This window comes from Elgaria multicarinata, chromosome 14, assembly GCF_023053635.1.
Source record: "Elgaria multicarinata webbii isolate HBS135686 ecotype San Diego chromosome 14, rElgMul1.1.pri, whole genome shotgun sequence".
Lineage (NCBI taxonomy): Eukaryota > Metazoa > Chordata > Lepidosauria > Squamata > Anguidae > Elgaria > Elgaria multicarinata.
This window is the reverse complement of record NC_086184.1, coordinates 22,719,862-22,746,516: the sequence shown is the minus strand read 5'-3', so window position 1 is coordinate 22,746,516 and position 26,655 is coordinate 22,719,862. Positions and strand designations below refer to the sequence as shown.

At 44.0% G+C, this 26,655-nt stretch overlaps 1 protein-coding gene across 1 annotated transcript in view; it reads right to left on the bottom strand.

Annotated features, from left to right (window-relative positions):
• Positions 1-26,655, bottom strand: part of VAT1L (vesicle amine transport 1 like) — a 74,914-nt gene that overhangs the window by 13,556 nt on the left and 34,703 nt on the right. Inside the window, exons 5-7 of the mRNA XM_063141038.1 lie at positions 17,652-17,755; positions 13,810-13,865; positions 11,258-11,452 (exon numbers count right to left, since the gene is read on the bottom strand). Coding sequence (XP_062997108.1) covers positions 11,258-11,452; positions 13,810-13,865; positions 17,652-17,755 — 355 coding nt within the window. The remainder of the gene's footprint in view (positions 1-11,257; positions 11,453-13,809; positions 13,866-17,651; positions 17,756-26,655) is intronic.

The window sequence follows — 26,655 nt, the reverse complement described above, 5'->3', positions numbered from 1 at the left end:
TTAGGTATGCTTTAGGGTGGATTCCGGCACTGAGCGGGGGGTTGGACTCGATGGCCTTATAGGCCCCTTCCAACTCTACTATTCTTTGATTCTAAGAGAACAATATGAACTAGCCTACCATTTCACTGATGGCTATGATTCTATGATCCCCTGCTCTCTCCACCATTTTGTCATGACAACAACCCTATGAAGTAGGTTGAGCTGAGAGATAGCAACCACCCCAAGGTCACCCGCTGTGTTTGGTGGCTAAGCTTTGAATCTGGTTCCTCCCAGTCTTACATCCAATACTCTTAACCATTGCACCTGGGGTGTTGAACCTCCTTTAGTCCGAGGGCCAAATTCAATTTTAGAGATGCTCTCGAGGGCCACATTACAGCGATGGGTGGAGCCAGAGACAAAAGGGGTGGAGCCAAAAGACCAGCATATATTAGTTAAGTTTTTTCTTATAAAGTAAAAAAGTTCTTCCTTCCGGACGTGTAGCCAACCATTTAGAATAGGGGGGGGGGAATGCACAAACTCTGGTAAATGTTAATATGATTGGTGATCAGGGGGTAAAGGAGTAGGTGGCGCATAGGGAAGGCCCTCCCCAGACTGAATTCTGCACTCTGGCATCTAGTTCTGAATCACTGCCATACAGCACACCGGCTCTTGCTGGGCAAGTGATAGCCTCTGGCTACAAGCAAACATGCTTGAGGAATTTCATTCAGTCAGTGTTTTGAAGCAAACTGACCTGACCTCCGCTTCTCAGCAGAGACAGGATAGAAATAATGTATTTAATATAATCAATTATTTAAATAAATAGGTTTAAAAAATCCCACTTATTTAATGGACCATGTAGTTTGGCACTTAGAGTAAATGTAAAGAGCTGCAGCCAGATTGTTGACCAGGGCTGGTTACAGGGAGCAGATAACTCCCCTGTTAAAGCAGCTGCACTGGCTTCCAGTCTGTTTCTGGGCACAATTCTAAGTGCTGGTTATTTATTTATTTTTATTTATTTAAGGATTTTTATGCCGCCATTCAGCCAAAAAAGGCTCTCATGGCGGCTTACAAAAGTATTTCTTGACAGTCCCTGCCCACAGGCTTACAATCTAAAAGACATGACACAAAAGGAAAGGGGATTGGGAGGGAGGAGGAGGAGGGGGAAAAGGAAAGCAAATTCAGGCACTACAATCTTAGTTGCAAAGTTCAGCAGTTACAGTTGACAGCAGGAGGGAGGGGGCTCTCAGCTGGAGCTGGACCCAGGCACGGTGGAGAGGTGCCTGGCTGCTGCTTCCTCCCTCACTGGTGGCATCTGCAGAGAAGAGGTTATGACCTATGAAGCCCTATATGGCTCGGGTCCAGGTTATTTGAAAGACTGTATTCTCCCTTATGAGTCTGCCCGTGCTTTAAGATCTTCTGGAGAAGGCCTTCTTTCAGTCCCACCATCTTCACAGGTGTGCTTGGTGGGAACATGGGAGAGGGCCTTCTCGGTGGCTGCTCCAGTGCTCTGGAACTCTCTCCCCAGGGAAGCTAGGCTGGCTCCCTCCTTGATGGGTTTTCGGAAGCAGGCTAAAACTTTTTTAGTTTTTAAAAAAGGCCAGTAGGCCTTTGGAGAATAATCTGGCCCTCCATCTATGTTAATGTCTTATAATTTTGTTGTGTATTTTAAACTATGTTCCCCCCACCCCCAATGTATGTTTTAAACTTTGTAAGGCCGCCTTGAGGCCTAGCATCGGGCAAAAGGCGGTATACAAATAAATTAATAATAATAATAATAATAATAATAATAATGTTACAAAATTCCAGAAGTGCAAAGTACCTTTAAGTTGGGTGACCATATGGAAAGGAGGACAGGGCTCCTGTATCTTTAAAGTTGTATAGAAAAGGGAATTTCAGCAGGTGTCATTTGTATGCATGCAGCACCTGGTGAAAGTCCCTCTTCATCACAACAGTTAAAGCTGAAGGAGCCGTCCCCTCTTTTGAATCTGGACAGGGCTCTTGCAGCTTTAATTGTTGTGATGAAGAGGGAATTTCACCAGGTGCAGGTGCCTTTTCTATTCAACTGTTAAAGATACAGGAGCCTTGTTTTCCTTTTCATATGGGCACCCTACCTTAAGAAAAAAAATTGGCCTTACTTTGTACAGAATTGTCATGTACAGAATTGTGCTGTAAGTGCAAAGATTACGGATCAGCCAATGGCCACCCCTGTGCAAAATCTGACCCTTGGGAGAACCATCTCATCTCAGCTTTTAATAGCACATGCAAAGGAAGAGTGTGGATGAGCATAGAAATGAGACTGGGCAACAAGCCATTTTGGTGAATGGATGCTGGATTCTTGGCCCACATGCCCTTACTCTTTTCTCAAAAGGGCTGTCTCTTAAATGTAGTTACTGTCCATTTGGAAGCTGTCACTTTGGGTAAGAGTATTTATGCAAGCGGCCTTTGCCAGACTGTTTCAATGCAACCATCTCCCTGCTTTTACTGTTTTAGAACTAAAGCTCATTATAGTTAATTGCGACAAACACTTCAACCTGAATGTATTAATGGGTCCTTCATCCTTCTCAGTATCTAGCAGACAATTTGCTCCTCATGAAGACACTAAGATTTTTCTATGAAGATCACCTCTTAGTGGTTTGTTTCCAGCTCGTGAGACTTTATAGTATAGTCCTTCTATTCCTTCGCCAAAGTTTTGCTAAAACAACAACAAGGCTAAATGGATACGTCTGTTCAATCCCCCCTTCTGTTTGCTTTGATCCCTTCTGAGTGAGGTTCACTTGATTACAACAGATGATGTTGTGGAAAAAGAGAGCAACGGCACTGATCTACCATCTAAATGTATTAGGCGACTTTGAACATCCAACATTCACTTAGCAGAGGCATCAGAACAAGCAGAATGTTAAATATTGCAAGGCAAAACACACACACACACCACACACACACACACACACACAAGGAAATACCAGCACATCACGCTCCCCGGCCTTTTCACCATCAATAAACCTATTTGCACGACAAAGGAAATGTCGCCATGTAAATATCAGCAGTGACAGAAGAGCACATTTTATTCCTTTGGCTGGAGAAGGGGCACACCTTGGAAAAGAAATGCTTCAATTAACAACATCATTTTTCCTCTTTTTAACATTCAGCTTGACGGTGTGAACTTTATCATAACAAAGCAAGCAACATACTGACTTCATATCCACCCTGCTACAACTGATGGAAGTGGGTGTAGAAATTAGCTCTACTCCCCACCACTTTCCACTTTCCCTCCATTCATTGGATGGGATATATGTCCATGTTGCTAGTTGACAAAAATAAATAAAAATACCCAGTAACCAGCTTGCAGCAGTGGAATTGTCATGGGCTGGACCTAAAGCTATGACCAGGACACAGATGGGAAGATCCAGGATCAGTGATGGATGTACTGGACTAAATCCCCCAATAGAAAGCTTGAACCTGATAGCCAGGAGCTCTTGAAGCCCAAGGTCCTTGGATCAAGACCCTCCCGACACAGTGGATTCCCCAGATCAACCAGCCCCTTCTTCATCTGAATTGTCCTCAGTTCCTGCTCATAAGTGCAGGCAGTGCACCAGGTGGGAGTGTAAGGAAAGGTACTGGAGAACTGGGCTCCAGACCTGAGGGCTCCCCTTTAAGGGGCTCAGTTGCAGCTGTGATTTGGCTTGGGCCAAGTCATCCATCCCCAGTGACCTATCCAGAGCCCTGAAAATTTGAGGTCAGGGTATCATGAAGACCATTACCTTCCTACCATCTGCGATCTTTATCAGAGACCCTGTTATCAAAAGTAGGCATTGTTGGGCACTTGACGATGGCCCACACCACAACAGGAGCCCACTGACCAGAACCCCTTGGACTTTGCTCCTCCTCTATGTCAATGCAACCTGCTTTTTCACTTGCCCCTCTTTCTGGCCGAGGCAATGGAGGAGGAGGAGGAGGAGCAGGAGGAGCAGGAGATGCCAATGATGACTTATTCCTCATCTCTCTGCCTATCAGTCAAACAAGCAATGGGTAGCAATGCTGGGAAAGAGGATCATAGAATCATAGAATAGTAGAGTTGGAAGGGGCCTGTAAGGCCATCGAGTCCAACCCCCTGCTCAATGCAGGAACCCAACCCTAAAGCATACCTGACAGATGGTTGTCCAGCTGCCTCTTGAAGGCCTCTCATGTGGGAGAGTCCACAACCTCCCTAGGTAACTGGTTCTATTGTCGTACTGCTCTAACAGTCAGGAAGTTTTTCCTGATGTCCAGCCGGAATCTGGCTTTCTGTAATTTGAGCCCGTTATTCCATGTCCTGTACTCTGGGATGACCGAGAAGAGATCCTGGCCCTCCTCTGTGTGACAACCTTTAAGTATTTGAAGAGTCTCCTCTCAATCTTCTCTTCTCCAGGCTAAACATGCCCAGTTGTTTCAGTCTCCCTTCATAGGGCTTTGTTTCCAGACCCCTGATCATCCTGGTTGCCCTCCTCTGAACACGTTCCAGCTTGTCTGCAACCTTCTTGAAGTGTGATGCCCAGAACGGGACGCAATACTCAAGATGAGGCCTAACCAGGGCCGAATAGAGAAGAACCAGTACCTCATGCGATTTGGAAGCTGTACTTCTATTAATGCAGCCCAAAATAGCATTTGCTTTTTTTGCAGCCACATCACACTGTTGGCTCATATTCAGCTTGTGATCTACAACAATTCCAAGATCCTTCTCATTTGTAGTATTGCTGAGCCAAGTATCCCCCATCTATCCCCCATCTTGTATCCCCCGTATGAGGAGCAATAGCAGCTGGTGACAAGGTAGTGAGAAGCAGTGGAGTCTGGTAGCTCTGATTTTGGTGGGACCATGAATCTGTTCTCTGTTTTAGTCAGAAACAGACAAACTCTAAAGAAGCTGAAACATATCCTCAAAATAGATTCAGCACCTTGGATAGCTCTGTTAGAGGTCTAGCTGGTTTTCACCAAAATCCAGAAAGAAATCATGGCTCCAACAAAACTGGAGCCACCAGACTTCACTGGCGAGAAGGTAGTGGATTGAGGGATGGGGTCTCATTGGGTTATCCTGTCCAAAGTTCCTCCAAAAGCTGGAGCTGGCACTGGGCAGCTTGACACAATGTAGATAGTTTTTAAATGTAACCCCATTGTCAAGATCACAGTTTCCTGAGGATACATAATTCCTTCTAGTAGTGAATTCAGCTGCTGAGAGCTGACAAAATTGCAGCTATAACAGACCCACTGAAAAACAAGAGGGCAGTGATAGCATGACTGGGATAGCCTTAAAGTTTACAGAAATGTAAAACCCCAAAACCCCACTCCTTTTAAAAAACAACAACCAAGGGGCCAATCCCCTGACAAAGGGTGGAGCATGCTGAGTACATAAGAACATAAGAAGAACCATGCTGTTTCAGACCGAGGGTCCATCTGGCCCAGCATTCTGTTCACATAGTGGTCAACCAGCTGTTGACCAGGAACCCACAAGCAGGACATGAGTGAAACAGCACCCTCCCGCCCATGTTCCCCAGCAACTTGTAGGCTTATGCCTCTTATACTAGAGATAGCGTATAGTATTCAGGACTACTAGCTATGGAATGTTGACTGCCAATTGGGAAAGACAACTGGAAAATTGAGAAGATGAGATGGAATGGCCTTCTGGTGTAGACTGGAACTCTGAGCAGGGCTTTCCTATTCTGAGAGGAGAATACATTGTAGATCCACTTGTCTTTACAACACTTTGCCTAAGCAAAGTGTTATCTTTTCGGTGCCAGGTCAAGACTTTTCTCTTCTCCCAGACATTTAGCAGCATATGTTGAGTTTTTTAACAGACCCCTGGGTAGTTGGTATGTCTTCTGTTTTTATGCTTTTTAAGGTTTAAAATTTTGTATATTGGTTTTTAAATGTTTAACATTTTTAATCTTTGTAAACCACCCAAAGAGCTTTGGCTATGGGGCAGATAATAATAATAATAATAATAATAATAATAATAATAATAATAATAATAATAATAAGCAGCAGCATTAATCTATAGAAATATCTTTCTATTCCCAACACAAGGTCTGAAACAAACTGCAATATGCCATCTGTATATTTCCCTTGTCTGTTTTGGCCATTAGTCCTACCTGATAACCAAACGTTATCTGCATCTTCTTAAAGGTTTGCAAAATGCTGATTCTCAGACTAAACAAATCTTGCAAGATGGATGAACACAATGAGGGAAACAGTCATTGGCTGAATGCAAACTGAAGGCATCATAAGAAGTTAGAAACCTGGAGAAGGCCTCGTCATTAAATCAGTTAAGGATTCATTAGGTATCCTGGTCTAACTTTCCTGTTTATTCTGGAACTCACTCTTGCTACACAAAGCCTCTTTGGTGCTATCACAACAGCTGTAAATCAACTGTACTGCATGCATGCACAGTTGTGTTTTAGCCATTTGTTGCTTAAAGGCACTACTGAATGAGGCATCTAAGGTGCACAAACCCAGAGGTACCTGAAGAGTAACAATTTCATAGGAACATTGGGAGCTGCCTTATACTGGGTCAGCGCCTTGGTCCATCTAGACCAGCGTTGTCAACACTGACTGGCAGCAACTCTCCAGGGGGTTTAGGCAGGATTCTTTCCCAGGCGTATTTGGGAATGTTGGGGATCAAAACAACACTGAGCCACAGCCCCTTTGGAGTCCTGCGGCCTAGTTAGCAAATGCAGCAGTGGCTCTAGATTAGGTGCCAGCAAATGGCGCCCTCGGTGAACCATCTAATCGGTGTCCCAACACCCAAACCCCAACAGCAAATCTAGGATGAGGATTTCGGTAAACTGGGAAGCATTTTGCCCCTATATTCCATGTAAAGCCTTTAAAGCATATTTATTGAAACAGTATCATAATTATTTGGGTTTTCTGTCCGTTCCCTGTCCAACCAATGTTTTTGATAAAATAGTGACACAGAATTTTCATCTATTTTCCCCTTGAATTTGGCACCCTACTTAACTTGGCACCCTAAGGGACAACCTAGTTCACCTATATAGATAGGCCACCCCTGAGTGAAAGGTTGCAAACAAACTGTCCCACCCAACAGCAACTGGTCTTTTACAAGTGCTACAAGTCTCTTTATTTTTGCTACAGCCGACCAATAAGACTGCCATTCTGGAAGTTAGGGTATGATCTGTAACAAAATGTTGCAATGCGGAAGGTGCCTCTTCAAGATGTTGGACAGGCGTGTAATCTTACAGGATACTCCATTCCATTCCCTGTCCCCCAGGTTTTCTCCTCTCACCCCTTCCAATAACCATGTAGCCATTGAGTTGTTTTTAGATTATCTTATGGCAATAGAACTCTCTCTCTCCCCGTGTGTGTGTATGTGTCCGTGTGTGTGTGTGTGTGTGCGTGCGCGCGCGCGCGCACACACACACACACACACACACACACACGTACTGCATGCATACATAGTCCTGTTTTAGGCATTTGGGGGTGAAGTTACTTCCTTCAGGCTTTTTTCTCCACCACATTTTTTGTACTTCTGCAAATCTTGGGGCTTTTTGGAACATGCTGGCACTTCTCTCTTGTGCATGGGTGCTGTTGTTTTTTCTACAAAAACATCAGCATCCTGGCACATCAAGAATGATGGCATTGCCCCTAAAATGGAAGGTGCCTCACTGTACAGAAATGAGAAATGACAGATTTACAACCAGAAAGTAAATGCAAGGTGAATTAGGGAGGAAAGGAAAGGAAAAAGGAAGGAGAATTAGGAAAATCCAGGTTGAATACCTGTCACACTCATTCTCGAGTTGGCTGATTTACTATATCCTACAGCCATTGAGGATGAACCTCATTGTTTTGGAATAGGAGAAGTAGCTATTTGCACAGCCAAAGTCAACTTTGGATAAACCTGTATGGCATTTACTTTGATCAAAAAAGACATGAATTAGAACACAGAACACACAGGGGTTTTTGGGGTGGGTGAGGGAAAGAAGTGTCTGCTAGTTCTGCCCACCCTGCTCATCCAGTAAGTTCAACAAATGGGTGGGTGGGTGGACATTAAGGGAAATACAAGCTATATAGTCTTTGACCTCTGTACTTATGGCTTCTGAGAGCTTTTTCTAGATTTTACTGATCAATGAACCTCTACTTAGAGTTGTTTTGATTCTAACTTTAATGGTTGATTTTCCTTGGGCAATGTATTAGAAAAGTAATACTTAAATAATTCAATGAAATCCATCAATCTAATTATCCCCACGGAGCCCATGTCTTGCCAAAATTTGAAACATGGAAATGAAAAATTTGAATTGGATACAAGAGAGACTTAATGAATCCTTCCAACGTGGCAGGATTATCATAGTCTTGTGGAGGGTTCCAAGCTTTTATGTGCTTTGCAAATTTCCCAGTCGATCACGATCAGCAAGTAGGCTTGATAAATAAGCTAGGCTACAGTCTTGAACAGATTGTATTTACATCCTTCTCAGGCTCATGTCAGAATGACAGGATAAATCACTGCCAAATGTTAATGGAAATATTACCAAACAAATGTAAGAATGTTGCCATGTTCCAATATGGTGTGGCCTGCCGCCATTTATACATTTAAAGGAAGGAGAGTTTGCCACTACCCCTAACCCCAGCTGGACACCACTGTTGCCATCACCTTGTCATAATCAGGCCTGTTCCCCTTAGTGTGGGGGAAGGAGTTTCAGCTATCATTCAGAATCTCATTCTGAAGCTGAAGAAACAGGACTAGAAATGCACCAGACTACACAGGAAGTAGGGGAGGTGATTCTCCCAGGCTCTTCAGCCGCCAGGGATGAATCTTCACCGGACCTTATCAGGGAAAACATTAACAACTCAGAGTCTGTGGGAACTCAGCAATCCTCAGAGGGGGAAGGGACTTCAGAGTTGGCTGAACCCAGAGTCCGCTGCAGGTTCAAACGGGCGGAGCTAAAAGTAGGCGAGAGGCGATCAGCTCAGCTAGCTTCTTGCCAAAGGCTTCTTCCAAGGAATCCTTCCTGAAGTTACTCAGGGAGAAGTCCTTCCCTTTTATTGAAAGGACAATTGTCTAGCTTAGCTAGCCAAGTTTTAGCCTAGAGGAAAGTTCCTAGTCTTTAAGCTCTCTTCAGGTGCAAAGAGACATTTATTTGCCGAATAAAGCTTTGTGGATTACTTGGCAGACCTCTTTATTGCCTCGCAGGGCAGTGGGAGGGCTTGGAAACACGACACACCGAACCAGTGCCAGCAAACTACCAAAGTCACAATATTTTTTAACATTAAACATGCATGAACAGTATTCATTAGGAACAGGCCTGGGAGCTGGAGAACTGATAGCGTTGGCAGTGGTGGGTACGGGGCAGAGAGGCAGTGGGAAACCTACATCAACATTTATCCATTTACTACATTGCTGTATTGACCAAGAGCTGAAGTTCTCTGGGTGGTTCACAACATTTCAAACCATAAAATACAGCATGATAAAACATTATATAAAGCCTTTAAAAGTTTAAAATTAGAACATAAAGCCAAAGTAAAACCCAACAGCAGTGTAAAAATTTAAAGATAGAACAACAGATTCAAGAACAACTAAATTAAAGTACTAAAATGGCTAGGAAAATAAGAAAGTCTTCACCAGTCCCTAGGGATGTCTGTTCTTTCAAAATCTGGCCCTTTTTAGCTTGACAAATTCCTGTTGCTCTGCCAGCTCAGCTTGCATTCACAAGCTGAGCCACAGACTTCCCCAAACAGTGGGTCTCCCATCAATAGTTAGTTGTGCAATTTGCATATTTTGCAGAAATTCCAGACCTAACTTATGCAAATTACACAAACTGCAGCCAGAATTTGTGCAAATCATGCAAACTGCACCTGCAGTTTGTAAAACTTTCTACTGATGAGAAGAGAAATAAAACAACCAGCACTTTCAAATAGCAACCCAGACACCAAGCCTCTGTACGTCTACTCAGAAGTAAGCACATGTAACACCTGCACTCACAAGTAAGCAGGGTGAGCTTCCACATAGTCTACTCCAAAGTGAGGGGAAGGCTCTTCAGCATAAGCCTCAGAAGTAAGAAGAACTGAATTACAGGGGGGAAGCTCTTATCTTCAATTAACAGCTGATTGGAGATAAGAGTTTTTGCTGTCCAGGAGAGGTGGCAGGGCATGGGGAAGGAACTGGAGGCTGGATAGGGACCTTCAGGAGCCATATCCGGATCATGCACTGGAGGATTATGGGAACAACTCCACTTGCTTCCAGACACTGGGGGGTGATAGATAATGTCCTGTAGCTTGATCAGTTCGTATTTCCTGCCCCCTCCTTCTTTCTTCCTCCTGCCTTGCAGCCAAACACCATGCAGCCTCTCCCAGAAGGAAGCAAGTAACAATAGCTCATGCCTTCACTCATTCTCACTAACTCACACATGCAGTTTTAGGAGGTGCCTGTAGTTAAATAGTCATGAAATGGATAAAAGACTTGTCTATAGCACCAACGCTGCTATCTTTCCAGTGCCAGGTTAAGACTTTCCTCTTTGCCCAGGCATATGGTGGCACATCTTAATCAACCACATGTTTAGTTTTTTAAAAAATGGTTTTTAATGCTTTATGTGTGTATGTTCTGTGTTTTAGAATTTTAAATTTTGTGTACTCATTTTTATCTTAATTTTAGAATTTCTGTAAACCGCCCAGAGAGCCCTGGCTATGGGAGCGGTATATAAGTGCAATAAATAAAAAAAATAAAGCCATTTTTACTTTTGACACTAGCATCAGAGCCGAGCCTCTTTTTCCTCGCCCATATTTTAAAGCATTCAGATTTCACCATTCTTCTAAAGGAAGCATGGATGAAAAGGTCAACTAACTGTCCGCGCAGCAGAAAAGCTGCAAAAGCCACAATGCGATGCAACACAGAGCTAAACACACATGAATGAAGACACCCAAGGTCTTTAAGTAAGGGTGTCTGGTAACACCGACTGAAATGACACTCAGGCAGAATCAGTCAACGCTCCAGTCGCCAGCAGGATTTTCCATGGAAATCAGTGCTCAAGATTGGGAAAAGGAAATACAAAGCAGAATTCCTCTGCCTAAATCATCTCAATCCAAAGGTTAACATATTTGTCATGAATACAAGCATATAAAATGCCAATAGTTGGATCAAGTCATTCTGAAAGATCAAAATGATGTGCGCACGTCCTATTTTTTTGCAGATAATTGAGAGTCTTAATTCAGGGACACACATAAATCAGGTTTGTAAATTCGGTGAAAGATGCATTCGGTAAATTCATAATTTACAAGGTTAAGAGAAAAAGGACTACATTACCTCTTCCAATGCCCATAGTGAGTCAACAAGTGGCTTGATCTTCTTCTCATTGTACAGTTTTATAAGTTTGTCCATCACATTAGTAATTACGCCACTTCGGCCTTGTTTGAAAAGCAGGTTTAAGAGAGAAAATCCAGCCATGACTTTGTTTTCTTCATAGAGCTTGATAGGGTTCACTTTCTCCACTTGCCACCACTAGGGACAATTAGAACCAAGGTAAGTTATGTCAGTAGGCGTAAAGTATTTTAAAGATATAGCATAATGGGGTTCTGAAGGGGGATGATTGACTGGAAAAGAGAAGTTGTTCTCATGGTGGATAATTCATTTTTTTAAATAAAAAAATACACAACAACGTTCAAGCAATTGTGTGAATTGTGTTTTAAAGGTAAAAAAACAGGTGCAGGGGGGTAAATCTGCATTGGGACCCTGGTGGAGGGGAACATATGGCAGGCGTTAACCTTTTGCACCCAGGTGTCATCCTAATCTAGATCCATCCCAATCTAGATCTCTGCTATTTCCATTGGAAGAAAGGTTTCCATTAGCACAAATGGGAACTTTATTTCCCATGCAAGTAACTGGTTATGCCTATAGCAGGACTTTCCCCTACCAAGCCATTCACACAATTGAGAATTACATGAATGGTATCTTCTCATGGAGGGCTTGCATCAAGGGTAGGCACGGTTGGGCACTCGCCAAGGGCCCACACCCCAGCTGGGGGCCCCTGACAAGAACTTCCCAGACTTGATCCTCTGTTGCCCCATTGCACCTGCTTGCTCACCTGGCTTTTGCTTTGGGCAAGGCAACAATGGTGGTGAGGAGGAGATGCCACTGCCTCTGTGCTCACTGGTTCACTGCCAGTCAAACAAGTAAGTGGTAGCCATTATGAGAAAGAGGACAATGAAGAGCAGCTGGTGGCCATGGTGGTGAGAAGGTAGACAGACTGAGGGTGGGGGGAACCCTGGGGCTGGCACTGGTCAGAAGATCACAGGTCTTCTGCAACACATGTCGGTAGACATCATTCTCTCTGTGTGTGTGTGTGTAGGTCACTCAACCCCCCCCATGTGGGAGGGGTTTCCAGGGTTCTGCTGCACAGCTCCACCCACAATGCAGATGCTGGCCATGTCTCCCCACCATCCATGTCCGTTGTTGTTTATTCGTTCAGTCGCTTCCGACTCTTCGTGACTTCATGGACTAGCCCACGCCAGAGCTTTCTGTCGGCTGTCGCCACCCCCAGCTTCCCCAAGGTCAAGTCTGTCACCTCCAGAATATCATCCATCCATCTTGCCCTTGGTCGGCCCCTCTTCCTTTTGCCTTCCACTTTCCCTAGCATCAGCCTCTTCTCCAGGGTGACCTGTCTTCTCATTATGTGGCCAAAGTACTTCAGTTTTGCCTTTAATACCATTCCCCCAAGTGAGCAGTCTGGCTTTATTTCCTGGAGTATGGACTGGTTTGATCTTCTTGTAGTTCCTCGATGTGAGGGGATGGGATCCTGATTAACCCAGGAATTCCATAAGCATACAATGGCCATGTGTGTAGAGCACTTTCATACAGTTGTCAAACATGTGGTCGGTGGTGTGACTGGAGCAAGTTACCAACAAAGGTGGGCAGGATCAACTTGCCTCCTCTGAAAGTGAGACTGGCAGGGCCAGCCCAAGACAGTGTGCCATCTGAGGAAAAGGACAAGATGATGTTCGATGGACAAAATCTGATCAGAATGGCAGTTGATTCTTGCATCGATGTTGGGGATGGAACAATGTCCTCCACAGCGCCAGAGGGAAGCTGGTTTGCTTAGCGGGTCCATCTCAGGCTAGCGTAAAGTCTCAGAGGGAATAATGGAATCTGGGTGGGTTTTGCTGCCTGCCCCCACAGCATCTGCCACCTGAGGCAACTGCCACACTCTACCTCTTCCAACCTGAGGGTCGGATTTAATTTCAGAGAAGCTTTCAGGGGCTACATTCCAGCAGTGGGTGTGGCCAAAGGCAAACAGGGTGGAGCCAAAGGAAATAGGGAGGGTAAAATAGCCAAAAGGACTAAAAAGACCAGCCTATTTTAGCTTACAGCTCTTACTTCTAGTAACTAAGCCTTAGGGGAGGCAGTTCAGCCTTTGAGAACGGGGGAAAGGAAGGAGACGGCACCAAATGGGCAGTGGTTGGGGGTGAAGAAGCCAGGGAAGGGAGTGTTGCGATTGGTGGAACTCTGGAGTGCTGGATTGGGATTCCAGGAGGACCAGATTTGCCCTGGTGATGGCTTTGTGTACCCAGATGGAAATGGGTTTAATTGCTCTTCCTCTGTTCAAACTGGCATCCTCCAGAAATTGCAGTATTTCATTTAAAACCTGAGGAAATAACTCAGGAGAGTATTTGTGTGTCTCCCATGTAATGTCTGGCTTGTAAAAGGTTATGCATATCATGCTGTTAAGAGACAGACAGAGAGAATGAACATGGGAGGGAGGGAGAGAGAGGGAGAGAGACAGACAATTTGGGTGTCTGGTAAACAGCAGGACTCGTATACATAAACTCTGTCTAGCAGAGCCAGAAGGGCGTCATACTTACTGATTTTGCAAAGCTGAAGAAACTTTTGGTTTCCCCGGTAACCATGTTTGATGAGCCTGGAAAAAATAAGGGGCGGGGGAGTAAAGGAGGAGAATTCATGAATGCTGAAGCTGCTCATGATGTGGCATGAAGACGAGGCCGAAGAATTTCGGTGTCCTTCGTCAGAAATCTTACAACGGCTTCCCTATGCTCCGCAAAAGCCTTGTCAAAGAAGTACTGGCATGGAAGAACACCTCCAGTCTACCGTTGCGGCTCAATTCCAAATTCCAAACCCTGTTGCGGTCCCAATGATGTCATCAGAAGGATGAGAGCGTCAAAATAGGTCCCGCCTAATTGCCTTCTAACTCCCCCAATGCCATATGAACTCCTAAGGCCTTAGGCAGCTTATGTCACCTTACATCACGGCAATGGTGAGGTAGGAGCAGCAATTTTTTCCCTCTCTTTTCCTGAAGGTCTCTGTTAGGGATGTATGGATTTTGTTAAATCCATTCCATCTCTACTTCACACATTGGAAGGCATCTTTCATTCTGCCATCAGCTCATTGATGGAACCGGATTTTTTTGTAGGAAGATTTTGGTCTTCTTAAGCTAATTCACATTGACTTAGGTGCATTAGCGCTTATTTATTTATTCACTACATTACATTTCATCATTCATACATTCTATTTATCCTTTGATGGCTAAATCCACCAGCCTGCACACTGTCTTGTTTTAATTGGATTTCACTGTTTTAAAATTTCATATTGGTTTTAATAGATTAGTGGTTTGATTTGTTTTAGAATTGTATATTTATTGTTCTATTTTATAGGTTCGATTTTATCTGTATGCTGCCCTGAGGTCCTTGTGATATAGGGAGGCATATAAATATATACGTTCTATACTTCCCAATAGCAGAAGCTGTTGGGGCAGTTAATGTGAACTGGTTAATGTGAATTTGCGCAAATCTCCCCAAAAGTGAAAAAAGAAAAGAAAGAGAAATGCATGACTCCCCTCCAAATCTGCATTTTCATGCTTAACCTATAAGTGGAAATGCATATTTTTTGGTTAGTGTTCTCTCCTCCTCCTTCGTATTTTTCTACAACTAAATCTGCTACAATTTTTCGAAGTAAAAAACAACTGTCCACAGATGCACAGTATCTGTGGAACTCAGAAAAAGCCAGTCTGCTGTAGAACCCATGGATTAGATTCAAAGAAGTCTGTCTGAATCTCTTGCATATTACTCTGACACAACTTCCTTCCCTGCTTCTGCATTGCCTGGAACACTTCAACAGTGGCATCTCAGAGGTCAGGTAAGCCATGGAGATCTATGTTTCCCTGGGGACTGTACACCTCAGGTGTGGCTGGGGTGTGGGTTCAAGTCATGAAACAAGGGGAATTTAGATTTAACATAGGAAGAACTTCCTGATGGTCCAAGCTGATTGACAGTGGAAGCAGAGGAGGCTCTTAGCTCCAATGTCAGTAGGGTAGTGAATCCACTCAAGGTTTCAGTCAGAACTCTAAAGAAGCTACTCACCATGGATAGCTCCTTCAGAGTTCTGACTGGTTGTGACTGAAACCCAGAGTAGAGTCTCCTTTGTTAGAGATTTTCAAGCTGATGCTACGTGGCCACCTGTCAGGGACGTTGTAGCAACGGAATACCTGCCTCTTTGAGGACTCTTCCAACTCTATGATTCTATAACTCTGCAGCATCACAAGAGCTCCCCCTAGTGTTTCCAAATGAGTCAATGTCCCTGGCAGTGAAGGAAAGCATGTGGGTGTGGGTGTGTCCTTGTGAGTGAGTGAGAGAGCGAATAAATTGTGTTGGCAGAAGGCAAGGAGAGTGAGCCAGCATTGTTCATTTTGGGAAGACCATTCTGGCAGCCAAAGAGCTGGCCTCCCCAGGAGTTGGAGGGTGACAGGACTGACTGTTTTGGCAGGGAGGGTGGTTAATCATTGTCAAAAGTATTCTAAAGGGAAAGAGCTCTGGGCTCTTGTGTGGGCTCTCTGGCATGCATCTCCTAAAAGCCAAATATCCTCCTGAAGGATCTTTTCAGTGATGGAAGGATAGCCGCTGCTTTGCTGCCAAGAGCATCCTTTGTATATACGAAGGAATTGGGCTTAGAGCCCAAACTCCCCTCTTGACCTCCCCCTTGGATACTTTTGGCAGGGAAGGGTGTGCTGCTTTCGTTCCCTGCTGAAATTATCCTTGATGAGATAGGAGAAGTGAAATCCAAACTTCTGGAGGAAAGACAACCTGGATTTGTACTACACTGTTCGGTACTTTGGACAGGTCCTTGGTGTCCTCTGTGACAAGCCCGGCTCCCTTCACACTGACCCAACTCAGCCCACTTCTCTGATCTCCCTCCACCACTCAATTTTTATTTTTAAAATTTATTTATTGCATTTTTATCCTGCCTATTTTCCTCCAAGGAACCCAAGCCGGCATACATAATCCGCCTCCTCTCCATTTTATCCTCACAACAACAACCCTGTGAGGTAGGTCAAGCTGAGAGTCTGTGACTGGCCCAAAGTCACCCAGTGGGCTTCCATGGCTGAATGGGAACTAGAACCCAGATCTCTCAACTCTCAGTCCAACACTTTAGCCACTATACCTGCTACACCTCACCCCACTGTTAGGGTCAGGCCGGGGACTTGGATGGCTGTCCTTAAATCTAGATTTGGGATCAGTCGTAGGGTGCCAGGTGGCCTCTTTCATAGAGGATGGTCCTCTGTTTGAAGGGCTGCCAGAGGACTATCCTCTATTTGAAGGCACTCTCTATTCAATGAACAGTCCTGTCCAATTCTTGTTTAAAGATAATGAACCATCAGAACAGTTGCCCACAGTGGTTCATCAACACCTGGTCACAGTTTTCTGCACTATGGTGAGATGTACTGTATTTCTATTTAAATTATAATCGTTATTTCTGAATTTACAACTATACATATATGCATTAGCATATGGAAGTTGTATACAGATCACTGTCCTCTTTTTGACTGATGCATGTCCTCTTTTTTAGCGATTCAGAAGTGGCTATCCTTCACCTGGATTCAAACTACGACTAGCACAGATGCAGTCTGGGGCCACAGCTAGATCTACGGTTTATCCTGGGATCATCCAGGGTTCACCCCTGCCTGAGCACTGGATCCCCTGTGTGTCACCTAGATGAACAGGTTTGACCCCTGGACGATCCAGGGATAAACCTTAGGTCTAGCTGTGGCCTCAGAGGCAATTAAAATGATTTATCACATTTATGTTATCAATAAATAGAACATTTTGACGACAGGAGCCCATGTAAGAGTGGAGAACAGAAATAACACGATAAAAAAAAAGAACAACCCAATATGAGTTTATGTCACTCCTCCTCCTTTAATTATAGCATGAATAAAGTATGCTTTCTTGTAATCACTGCCCAGATAGATGCTGCATTCATGTATTCTGCCAAGAAAGCAAGATGTAGGAAAAGGAGAAATCCTGAGCCAAGCTGTCCAAATTCAGCTCTTCCCAGTTTCTAGGCCTGATGCTTTCCTCACAGCAAGGAATACGAATTAAGGAAAACCATAAGAACCCAGAAGACCCCCAAAGAAACAATCAAGTGACTCTTAAATTGCTCCTCCCTTCTATTCCTAAAGGGCCAGACCCCAGGGTTACACAACATTTGTCTACGGGCGGACTGCTCACAACGACTGTCCATTTACTGACAGTACCTCATTCAGTTCCAGATCTGCAATGCAGGATGCAACCACGGCATCCTGGACAGTGATTTCTAAATCATCATCCATTTCTACACGGTGCGTCAGCACAGATTGACGCCAAAGATCATCCAACTGGGACGGCTGTCACTTAAGCAGCTGACTTCCACTCACCATATAAAATGTACGTCCCAAGTGGTTTGAGAAGGCTGAGCCCTTTGCCTGTATTTTCTCCGCACAGACAATCCAGGACGATGTCTACGCCATCCGCAGAGATTCTAAAAAGCAAGAGAGACCCATTTTACCATAAGAAGCTGGCCACTTTTAACCCCAGGAACTGCTGACGTTTCTCACAGGAGGAAGTGGAATTTAAACAAGCAAAACCGGAATATGGGTTAGCAATAGAAAATGTGGTTCATGTGCTCCGAATCACACCCTATTCCTATGGCTGGTTTAAGTGCACTGAAGGCTATTTGAGCATTTCATTTAAATGCCCTGGCCAAATGAACCAATCTGTATGCATTCCTCATTAGCAGGTCTGAAATGTGTGGCATAATATTCTGTGCATGTGAACCATCATGCAGAGTTAAGGGCAAAACCCTATACATGCTTAAGCAGAAAAAAGTCCTACCAGCACTCTTTAGCCAATATGGCTGCCTAGGGTATGATGGGAGTTGTAGGACTTTCCTCCCCCCTGTTTAAACATGTGTAGGATTGTGTCCTAAAGCATTTAAGGGCCACATGGGATGTTCATACCCACGACTTATGTTACCATTCGGTAAGTATCATATGCAGTTTAATCATACTAACATGTCTAAGAATAAGCTTCCTCTCTCCTATGTCCAGCACTCAGAGAGATTAACAAAGAGGGTTCGGTAGGAATGTTGGGGAAAAATCCTCAATGGAACCAAATGAGTTCGGTTTTATTATGAATCTGACCCGTGGATTCTGCAGCGGATCAGCTTTTTTCCTGTTGGGGCAGATTCTGTGGACCGTTTTTCTAACCTTTGGGAATTTTGCGCAAAGTAATAAAAAAATTCACCATTGTTTTTTAAATGGCTGAAAAATGTGCATTTTTCCAGAGGCTAAAGTGTGAAAATGCACATTTTGGGGGATTTGCACATACTTTTTTGCACAAATTTGGACATTAAACAAATATCAATTCCATTGATGAGCGGTTAATGAAACTAAACGTGCCTGACAATCTGCAAAACACAAGACAGAACAGGTTATGCACAATCCATACATCCCTAGGGCTGTGCTCCAAGATTGCAACTCAAATATGCAGAGCATTCTTATCCAAGTCTGGTTTAAAAATAAAGAACTATCAAACCCGGTCACTACATTCAACATCTAAGGTCCTCTTCCGGGTACCTATTCCGAGAGAGGCTCAGAGTGTGGCAACGAGGGACAGGGCCTTTTCAGTGGTGGCCCCCAGACGATGGAACGATCTCCATGACGAGGCTCGCCTGGCGCCAACGCTATCTTTCCGGTGCCAGTTTAAGACTTTCCTCTTTGCCTAGGCATATGGCAGCACATCTTAATCACCCACATGTTTAGGGTTTTTTTTAATGGCTTTTAATGCTTTATGTGTGTATGTTCTGTGTTTTAAAATTTTAAATTTTGTATACTTGTTTTTATCTCAATTTTAGAATTTCTGTAAACTGTCCGGAGAGCTCTGGCTATGGGGGCGGTATATAACTGTAATAAATAAATAAATAAGGGAGCGTAAAGGTCTTGAGGTTGTTCATCAACAGTTAGCATATGAACAGCAGACTGAGCAATCAGGGCCACTGCAGTGATTGTCTCCCCCAGGCCTCACATCCTTGCAATCATGTTTAAATTTGTATCTACACGCATAAATCAACACCCTCTTTTGTCCTCTTCTTTAGTATGTGATGCATTTCTTTGTTTCTGGTGATGAGCAATTTGCTACCCTAGCTTTGGATGTGTGTGTGTGTGTGGGATCTTCATTTGGAAATCAGAAAGCAGGAAAAGTTAACCTTCTCTTCCCCAGTACCATGCCTTTATACAAAGCTATGGTGTGTCCACACTTAGAATACTGTGTACAGTTCTGGTCACCACAACTAAAAAAAGAGAGATGTTATAGAGCTAGAAAAAGTGCAGAAAAGGGCAAATAAAATGCTCAAGAGGCTGGAGGATCTTCCCTGTGAGGGAAGGTTACAAAACCTGGGATAGTTTAGCTTGGAAAAAAGGAGACTAAGGGGAGACATGATAGAGGTATACAAAATTATGCATGGTGTGGAGAATGTGGGTAGGGAGACATTTTTCTCCTTCTCTCAAAATACTAGAACCTGGGGTCATCCCATGAAGCTGATTGGTGGGAGATCCAGGACAAATAAGAGGAAGCACGTAGTGAAATTCTGGAATTCATTACCACAAGATGGAAGTGATGGCCACCAATTTGGATGGCTTTAAAAGGGGGTTGGATAAATTCCTGGAGGAGAAGTCTATCAATGGCTACTAGCCCTGATGGTTGTGTGCTACTTCCAGTATCCAAGGCAGTAAGCCTGTGTGCACCAGTTGCTGGGGAACATGGGTAGGAGGGTAGGTAGGTAGGAGTTGCACCATGTCCTGCTCTGTTGGTCCCTAGTTTACAGCTGGTTGACCACTGTGTGAATGGAGTGTTGGACTAGATGGACCCTCAGTCTGATCCAGCATGGCACTTCTTATGTTCTTACCCACAGTGACCCTGTTCAGATTACATGCTAAACCATGGTGCTTTTGAGCTAAACATTATAGTTTAGCATGTCCTGTGAACCATTCCAAACCATGGCGGGTACACAACCACAGTCTAAACATGTTCAATATCCATTTGCTGCCAAAGGTTTAGCGGTCTAACCATGGCTTAGCATGTTGTCTGAACAGGCCCAGTATCTATTAAACCTTCAGAACAGCAAGAGACCCAGTTGCAGATTCCCCTGCTGTTCCATCTTGTTATGCCTGAAGTCTGAGTCCTGATATGGATTTTACATATATCAGGCCAATTTATCTGATGGGGCCATAAGCAGATAATAAAGTCGGAGGATCAGGAAGGCGTAAAATGCTGGTTGTTAACCTCTGTCGCAAGCTACAGAGGAAGCAAGGATAATTTTTAATAAATCATATTTAATTGCTAGGACAAATTTACAGGGCAGGATGGGAGCAGAGGCCTTCATTGAAGTAAAGGCACTAAACTAAGGCACTATTATGTACAAACAAGGACAGCATACAAAAAAAATGACAAAAGCATTTTAGTTAATGATTATAAGGACTCCATTGAGCATCTATGTCTGAATTGCATGATCATGTCTCCCTTTGAGGGAGAGAAGAGCCAGTGTGGTCAGACTATGAATGGAGAGACCCAGGTTCAAATCTCAGACATGAATCTCCCTAGGTGACCCTGGGCCAGCCACTCTCTCGCATCCTAACCTACATGACAGGGTTGTTGTGAGAATTAAATGAGATGTGAGAACACTACATACAGCATTGCCTTGATATGGAGGAAAGGTGGAATATCAATGTAATAGCAATTAAAAAAAACATATTGTGTAGTTTGGAATCTGCATGATTGGCACCCATGCAAAACACCCACATTAGAAACACAAGGTCATCCAAGTGTTCTTCCCTGATGTAAAACTCTCACTGGCCTAGTAAATGCCTGAACCGCCCTTTGTCTTGACTAAGCAAGGCACCATACAATAGGTTCACTCTTTTTCTATTTTTCCAGCTCTCAGCAATAATAATTTTTGCTGTTGTTAACAAATAGATACTATTAGCTCAGGTATTTTGGTGGCCTTGATTTGAAGATTTCTGATAACATTGTTTTAGGATTAACTGTCATTTCTGCTGCTCATTTTGAGTGAAAGATAGGATGGCCATGTGTCCTATAAAGGATAATCCTGTATTTGAGAGAGCCACTGTGGTGTAGTGGCTAGAGTGTTGGACTGGGAGTTGGGAAATCTGGGTTCTAGTCCCCACTTGGCCATGGAAGCTCACTGGGTGACTTTGGGCCAGTCCCAGACTCTCAGCCCAACCTTCCTCACAGGGCTGTTTTTGTGAGGATAAAATGGAGAGGAGGATTATGGGTACAACCTTCGGTTCCTTGGAGGAAAATAGGCAGGATAAAAATGAAATAAATATCCTTTATTTAAAGGGGTATCTTCTTCAAGAGAAAAGACCTGAAGAAAGGGGAGCAGCAGTGGTCTTGAAGTTGCATATCCACAGTTAGCACGTGGACAGCAGACTGAGCAGGCAGACAGCTCTTCTATAAAATGGGTACATGCAAATTTTATGCAATTCTGACCCACTTTTGTCCACTTCTTTCTTTCTTTCTTTCTTTTCTCTTAAAGTGATGTTTAAGAGCAAGTGTATACCAGACGGGAGTTGGTAATCATGTTAGAAGGAGCCATCAGTGAATGGTAAGCTAGTCCATATTACTCTTAGAATCAGAATAGTAGAGTTGGAAGGGGCCTATAAGGCCATCGAGTCCAACCCCCCGCTCAGTGCTAGAATCCACCCTAAAGCATACCTGACAGATGGTTGTCCAGCTGCCTCTTGTAGGCCTCTAGTGTGGGAGAGCCCACAATTTCCCTAGGTAACTGGTTCCATTGTCATACTGCTCTAACAGTCAGGAAGTTTTTCCTGATATCCAGCCAGAATTTGACTTCCTGTAACTTGAGCCCGTTATTCCTTGTCCTGCACTCTGGGATGATCGAGAAGAGATCCTGGCCCTCTTCTATGTGACAACCTTTCAAGTATTTGAAGAGTGCTGTCATGTCTCCCCTCAATCTTCTCTTCTCCAGGCTAAACATGCCCAGTTGTTTCAGTCTCTCTTCATAGGGCTTTGTTAATGATTCATAGATCAGGTTCATGCAATCGTGGTGGGAGAAAGAAGCCACAGTGGCCCTGTTCAGAAGACACCTTAAACCACAGCTTTAACTATGGTGAATAAAGCCTTTATTATTGTAAGGCCTCGCACGGGTGGCTTGTTGACAGTTAACAAACCACTCAGAACCCTAAAACAGCCCATGGCTCGCATGGCATGGCAAGCCATGCTGGCGAGAATAATAACAAAAATCCCCCCGGCAAGTGACCAGCACATGCGGTGGAGGAAATAAACCACCGTGGCTAATTTTGCCTTCTGTGATCATGTGAACAGGCCCACTGTAAGCTGTCTTAGAGACCCTTATGGGCAGGAAGGTAAGATACAAATGCTTGCAACAAACTTGATTCTCCTTTCTCTCCTGTCAATAGTGTTTCTTTATACTATTGTAATTCTTTATACTAACTAAACCTGTGAAATCCTGGCATTAGGCCAGCTTTGAATGCACTCTGTAATTATACAATGTATTCACGTCACTGACCAGAGCAGTTGTAAAAAGAAAAGAAGAGAGAAAAATTAATAGCTCACTTTAATTAAACAATTATGAAAACCATTGGTGCAATTATTAGGGATAATTGTACCCTAGGGAGACTGAAAGGCATAAGGTTTGGCGAGCCATTTCTCATCTGCGTGAGCGGCATTTATCTCATGATGACTGTACTGTCTTAAATTGGTGAATAGCAATTATAGTCATAACACAGGCTAAACGTTATAGCTTGGATAATGCATATATTTTCCCCCCTCTTCCAGAAAAACAGTTTGAGATGGGGAAAAAATATGGAATCTTACAATAACGTGCAAATTGCCTGCTGTTATTAAGGTATGACAAGGCAATGACAAAGCTAATGATGCAGAGCTTCTAACATCCATTGACATTCTGCATCTTCAGCCTCCAAAAGGGCACCTGGAGCAACTAACAACTCAACAAAACATATTCGAACAAGTCAACAGAGTAATTACAACATTAAAAAACAACAACAACAACAACTTTGTGCCTGTCTGGACCCTAAGATTATCCTCAGGGGTCCTTCTCTGTGAACCTCTTCCAAAGGAAGTGAGGTGGGTGGCTACTAGGAGGAGGGCCTTCTCTGCTGTGGCACCCCAGCTGTGGAATGAGCTCCCTAGAGAGGTTCGCCCAGCACCTACATTGTACTCCTTCCAGTGCCAGGTGAAGAGCTTTTTATTTTCCCAGTCTTTTAGCATTTTACCACCCTAGTATTTTAGAGCTCAGCTGTTTTAAAACTATCATAGAATCATAGAATAGTAGAGTTGGAAGGGGCCTATTATTAGGCCATCAAGTCTAACCCCCTGCTCAATGCAGGAATCATGTTTTAATTCTGGTTGTACTATATTGTGGTTTTAAGCTTCCGTATTTTATATTTTATGCGGTTTTAATTTTTGGGACAAGGTGCTTATTTGGTCTCTGCCTGTCAAGCAAGCAAGGGGGAGCAATAATGAGGAAGAGGCTGAGGAGCAATAGCAGATGGTGGCAGTTGTGGTGAGAAAGTAAGAGGGAGTAGGCCCATTGAGGGGATCTTACCCAGGGGGCCGCAGAACCTGGAGTGAGCACTGCTATGACATGTACAGTGACAACTCATAATGCCTTCCATTTCTGATGTTCAGCTTATGAATGCTGTTGTTTATGTAGCCACCCACAAAACAGGGAGGAGGTATCAGTAGGTTCATGGGTACCCCAAGGTTTCAGGAGTACATCTTTGGGGCAGGGGAAGGGGGAAGTTGTAAGGACATCTCACTGAAAACTGAGCAATCTTAGTCGCCATTGAATACTCAATGACTGTCAAGGGGGAGGGGAGAGAAAACCAGGTTGGAAAGGAAACGGCAGGGATGTTGAACGGCAGCCTCCCATATTGAAAAAAATGGTTGCAGATTCCACTTGTCACCACATAAAACACACTAAGCCTAATTGGCTGGTACAGTCTATGTTCCTTCTAGAAAACAACAACACTCACCAGTTGTTCAAGCATGGCCCGAGAAAGCCATAGGGAGAAAAATGATCTCAATTGAGGGACTAGCGTGCATTTAAACAGGTGTCAATTGGATTTTCCCTATTCTTTTTCGACTCACTCAACTGAGGCAAGCTCATTGACGTAATCCCTTTTTTTCCTTTTCTTTTTTGCCTCTGCCCTGAGCAACTGCTGAGGAGTGTAAGCTAATAATATCCTCTTTTGATGAGCTTTATTTTGGAAAACCTTGATGACTAACTGGTTCTCTAAGACATCAATCAAAGGAAGACCCCCCTCCACCCCACCCCACAACATTTAGTGTAGACACCATCCTTTTTGAGCCACTTTACACCATTCATTTATTCTCCATAGAGGAGCCTTGGGCCAGATCTACACCAAGCAGGATATAACACCATGAAAGCAGTTTGAAAACAGTATATGGAATGTGTTGTGGGCCCCAACAGTTGTCTGTGCACTTCAATACCGTTATAAAGCAGTAGGTTTGCCTGAAAGAAACTAAGGGCACAATCTCCTCTCCACCCACCCTTTCTTCTCTACCTAATGCAAATCCCTCATCCTCAGGGTTAGATGATCGGTATGTGAGAAGGGCACACAGACCTTCCTTTCCCTAAAGCAGCCTTCCCCAAACTGGTGCTCTCCCGATTTGTTGGACTAAAACCCCATGGGAGGTGACTACAACTCCCATGGGAGTTGTCGTCACATTGCCAAATTGGGGGAAGACTGCCTTGGACTTGTCGTATTTCTCAAAACCTCCTGCCTTCTTGGGAGACAATAAGAGGCCTGCTCAGTAATCTACAAAGCTTTATTTAAGCAATAAACATCTCTTCCCACCTGAAGAGAATCTAATCTCTAGGAACTTTCCCCTAGGCAAAACTATGCAAACTAAGTGAGACAATTGTCCTTTCAAGGAGAATGGAAAGCCTTTTCCAAAGACGCATTACCTTCAGAGAGACTAGTTCTGAGGCGGCTTCTGATGTGATGCGAGCCGGGCTGACTTTCTCTCGCTTTCTTTTCGTTCCACCCATTTTAGTCTGTGGCATACTCTAGAATCGGCTAACCTGTTCATGCTCTCTCTTTCAGAAGAATGTTGGCTTCCTACTGACTGTGTATTATTTGCTCTTGACGAGATAAGCTCTGGAGAGAGTTCACCACCAGCTGATGAAAAGCCCGTGAGAGCTTTCTCCCCCACTGGTACAGGCTGGCCTGTTTCTGGCGCCGACGCCTCTACTTCAGAGTCTGATTCTGATTGATTACCTGAAAAACTTTCTTCCAACCCAGGGGATGCAGGACTAGACATGACAGGACTGTTGTTCCACAGCCTCCAGGTTTTTGAGAGCCTATGACCAAGACATCCTCAATGGGGGCGCCTCCCTTAGTGAGCCTACCTTCTCACAGCCATGGTTGCCACCTGCTCTTGCTCCTCATCCTGCTTCTCACCACAGCTACCACTTGTGTGCTCAGCAGGAAAAGAGCCAGGGAGCAAATGGCATCTCCTGGTCCTCCTTCTCACCACTACCATGGTTTGGGCCAGAGTGAGAGGCAAAGAAAAGGAGCAAGTCCATTCGGCTCTTGTCAGTGGACCCTTGATGACGTATGGACCTTTGGGAAGTGCCCAACCATGCCTACCCTTGACCTGGCCCTGTACATCCTCCTCATGAGCCAATGCAGATTCATAAGTGAGGAAAAGGGTGTAGGAGGGCTCTACTGGGAATCCTTCTTGTACAGATACTTCATCCACCATGCTAATGATTTGTGCTCAAGGTGTGCAAACAGCTGGAGCACCAATAGCTAGCAGCCATTCTGCGGTAATCGTAGCAGCTGGGAAAAAAAGTTATCACCCATCCTCTCGGGAATTCCACTGGGAACTATTCATTCACAGATTATTATTTTTTCTCCAAAGCAAGTGCGGATCTGAGTATGCTTCAGAATGCTTGTGTTGTTAAAGAACGTTATCATCCAATATATACTAATAGTGAACACATTTTCAGAGCGTGGATCCATATGAAGCCAAAATACCACCATCCAAATACAAGAGGGAGGTATCAACAGGCTTGGGGAGAGGTGTTTGAAAAAAATGGGAGGGTAATAACCCAGTGTGTCAGGATGGGGGAGAGGAAAGTCCAGTGGAGAGAAGGGAAATAGGGGGTTGTGAAAAAGAACATGTATGAATAGCTGGAACTCTGAACAGAAGCACTCCACACTGTAAGATTTTGTTGCAGGCCCACTTGAACTGTACTTTTTATAGTATAGATTAAGAATACAAGAACATAAGAAGAGCCATTCTGGATCAGACCTGTGATATGATATT